Source organism: Beta vulgaris, chromosome 4, assembly GCF_026745355.1.
Source record: "Beta vulgaris subsp. vulgaris cultivar EL10 chromosome 4, EL10.2, whole genome shotgun sequence".
NCBI lineage: Eukaryota > Viridiplantae > Streptophyta > Magnoliopsida > Caryophyllales > Amaranthaceae > Beta > Beta vulgaris.
In genome coordinates, this window is record NC_079205.1 from 35565952 (window position 1) to 35569007 (window position 3056).

The 3056-nt window shown below is 46.0% G+C and overlaps 1 protein-coding gene across 1 annotated transcript; it reads right to left on the reverse strand.

Annotated features, from left to right (window-relative positions):
• Positions 1-965: 965 nt before the first annotated feature.
• LOC130591124 (uncharacterized) lies at positions 966-2467 on the reverse strand. Its single transcript, XM_057394046.1, has 2 exons — positions 1886-2467; positions 966-1829 (listed from the first exon to the last, which is right to left on the reverse strand). Exons 1-2 carry the CDS (start codon positions 2465-2467, stop codon positions 966-968), a joined length of 1446 nt encoding a protein of 481 aa, XP_057250029.1.
• Between the last annotated feature and the right edge of the window lie 589 nt (positions 2468-3056).

Here is a 3056-nt window from a genome sequence, read left to right on the forward strand (position 1 = left end):
CAGACACCCTGTCAAACGCTGGACTTCCTTTATCTTGGACGGAGAAGTCATATTCAGAATTGCTTGTATCTTGTCAGGGTTGGCCTCAATTCCTCGCTGGTCGACCAAGAACCCTAGAAACTTGCCTGCTACTACTCCAAATACGCATTTTTGCAGATTGAGCTTAAACTTCTATTTTCTTAAAGTCATAAATGTTTCTCTTAAGTCATCCAAATGATCCATCTCCTTTCGGCTCTTGACGATCATATCGTCAATATAAGCCTCCATATTCCTTCCCAATTGCGGCTGAAAGACTGTGTTGATAAGCCTCTAAAAGGTGGCTGGGGCATTCCTCAGGCCGAAGGGCATCCTAAGCCAGCCATAGAGCCCCTTTTCAGTAATGAAAAAGATTTATCCTGATCCTCCAGCCACATAGGGATCTGGTGAAAGCCTGAATAGGTGTCCATGAAACTAAGCAGCGCATGCCTCGCTGTGGAGTCAACCAGCCGATCAATCTTAGGCAGAGGGAAGCTTTCCTTGGGACATGCCTTGTTCAAATCAGTGTACTCAACGCACATCCACCAAGTACCATTCGGCTTGGGAACCATGACCACATTGGCGATCCAATCCGGATAGTAGGTTGCCCGGATGAATTCGGATTTTAGCAGCTTTTGGACCTCCTGGTCGACTGCTTGGTTCCTGGCCGGACCAAGGTGCCTCTTCTTCTGCCGGACTGACTTCTTCCCCGGCTCTATGTTCAACTTATGCACAGCAACTTCGGGATCAATTCCCGGCATCTCTTCCACCGTATAAGCAAAGACATCTTCAAATTCTTTCAGCAATGCAACCAAGGCGTCCTTGGTCTGAACACCCAGGACGGATCCAATTTTCAGCATCCTTTCTGGAAGTTCTAGACTCAGGAAAATCTCAACTGGGCTCTCTACTGGCTCTGGACGTTCTACTCCCAAGCTCATGATGACCATTACTTATTCAGACGAATTCTTTACTTCCTTGATAGCCAAACATCTCCTTTTCTTGCTCGGCAGGAGCATTGACGGCTTGCTCTCTGGAAAGCGCTTCATTTGTGCTTTCTCTACCTCTTGTTTCAACTTACTTATATGGCCTTTTACCTTCTCAGCCGGTTCATCCTCCATGGCCTTTGGCTGCTCTGGTTTCTCCTTCCATGATGACGGTCTCAAAGTAGTAAGATAGCATTCCCTTGCCGCTTGCTGGTCTCCATACAAAGATCCAATTTGACCACCATCACACTCAAATTTCATGAGCATCAGGTGAGTTACAATGACGGCTTTAATGTAATTTAAGGTAGGTCGTCCGAGGATGACATTGTAAGCTGTCAGATTTCGTACTACCAGGAATTTCACAAAAAGCGTTCGAGCAGCCTCTTTATCTCCCACCCTGACGGGTAGGGTAACTGTCCCCATGGGATGAATAACTCCTCCGCCGAAACCGATAATAGGATGATTGACCGGAACTAAATCATTTTCATCAAACTTTAATCTTGATAGACAATCCGCACTGATATTATCAGTAGAACTTCTTGTATCAATCAGGACCTGTCTTACCCTGAGATTTGCAATCTTCATCTCTACCACCAGAGGGTCATCACAAGGCGTTCTTATCTTCCCTCGATCCTGCTCGCTGACCACTATTTTAGGGAAAGGATCAGACTCTGCCTGGTTGGTAAGCATCTCCTGGCTGAGTTCCCGTAAATAATTCTTGTGGCCGCGAGTTGTAGGACCCCCGGCTGCAAATCCTCGAGAGATTACCATCACCACATCTTCATCAGTGCTCTCATCATCTTTCCTTCTTCCCTGACGATTGTCTTTCTTCTGGAATTTTCTACTTGACTAAGGTAGGTAAGAGTTCATTTTACTTATATGCTTACAAAGGTAGCTAGATCCTCCAAAGCTCTTTTTAGATGCTTACACTCATTCGTCTCATGACCACAATCTTTGTGGAAATGACAATACTTACTTTTGTCCCTGTTTCTGTAGGGCATTTTCATCTCTGCCGGCGCCTTCAGTTCATGTTGATCCTTGATCTCCATGAGAATGGAATACTGATCCATCCTGAACTCTATGGGCTCAGCTGAGGCTGTCGGTTTAGATCTTATGCTCCTCTTGGACGAGGTTGTCATTGAGGTCATTTCCCATGTTTCAGCTTTCTTGGGGAGACTCTTTTTTGGGTGAGTAGCCTCTTCAACTTTCTTTGCCTCCGAATGTTTTGCTTCTGCACAATCTTCTGTAGCGTGAATAAAAGCTTCGACCTCCTTAAGGGCCTCAGTTAGGGTGGTTATCTTCTTTTTCACCAAGTCAAACTTAAAACATCCAGGTCTCAGACCTCGGATGAAAGCGTCAAATGCCACACCTGCGTTCAGATCCTGGATCTGCAATGCTTCTAAGTTAAACCTCTTCACATAACTCCTTAGGGCTTCTTTAGGCCCTTGAACAACCTTGCCCAAATGCATGCTTGTCTTCTGCTCTTGACGATTTGCCACAAAATGGCTGGTAAACAATATACTAAGCTCAGTAAAATTATTCACCGAGTTAGGAGGAAGATTGTTAAACCACTTCTACGCCACTCCTTTCAGTGTGGCTGGAAAGTTCTTACACCATGTAGCGTCATCAACTCCGTGGACGTACATCTGGTGTTTGTAGGCTGATAGGTGATCATCTGGGTCTGTAGTACCGTCAAAAGGTTCAATCGACGGAAGCTTAACCTTTGGGAATGGAGGAGCTTCCATGATTCCGGCCGAAAAATGAGTGGACCAATTAATCCTGAGCGCCCCAACATGTCCCTCAGTGGGTATGTGCTCCCGGCGGTATTCCTTCAGTACTGGATTTGAGGAGGTGTTAGCTAAGGCTTGACGCCTGTACACCATTGGTTGTATAAACGTTTTCTCCTGCCTTGGCTGAACAGCCGAAGGTCCATGACTTCTCCCTGCTGTCTTGGACAAAGCTCTTAACGAAGGATCTTTAATGTAAGGGGTAGAACCTGAGGCTGAACGTTGAAGAGCAGCAGCCCTTTTAGCCTCCAGGTACTCCTTGGCATCCGTC

What these genes read in the sequence shown, in the direction of transcription:
- LOC130591124 (XM_057394046.1), bottom strand. Translation starts at nt 2,467, where the DNA reads ATGCATTTGGGCAAGGTTGTTCAAGGGCCTAAAGAAGCCCTAAGGAGT. An exon ending in TGGAGGATCTAGCTACCTTT is followed by an intron (nt 1,830 to 1,885) that starts GTAAGCATATAA and finishes AGAAAATTCCAG; the next exon opens with AAGAAAGACAATCGTCAGGG.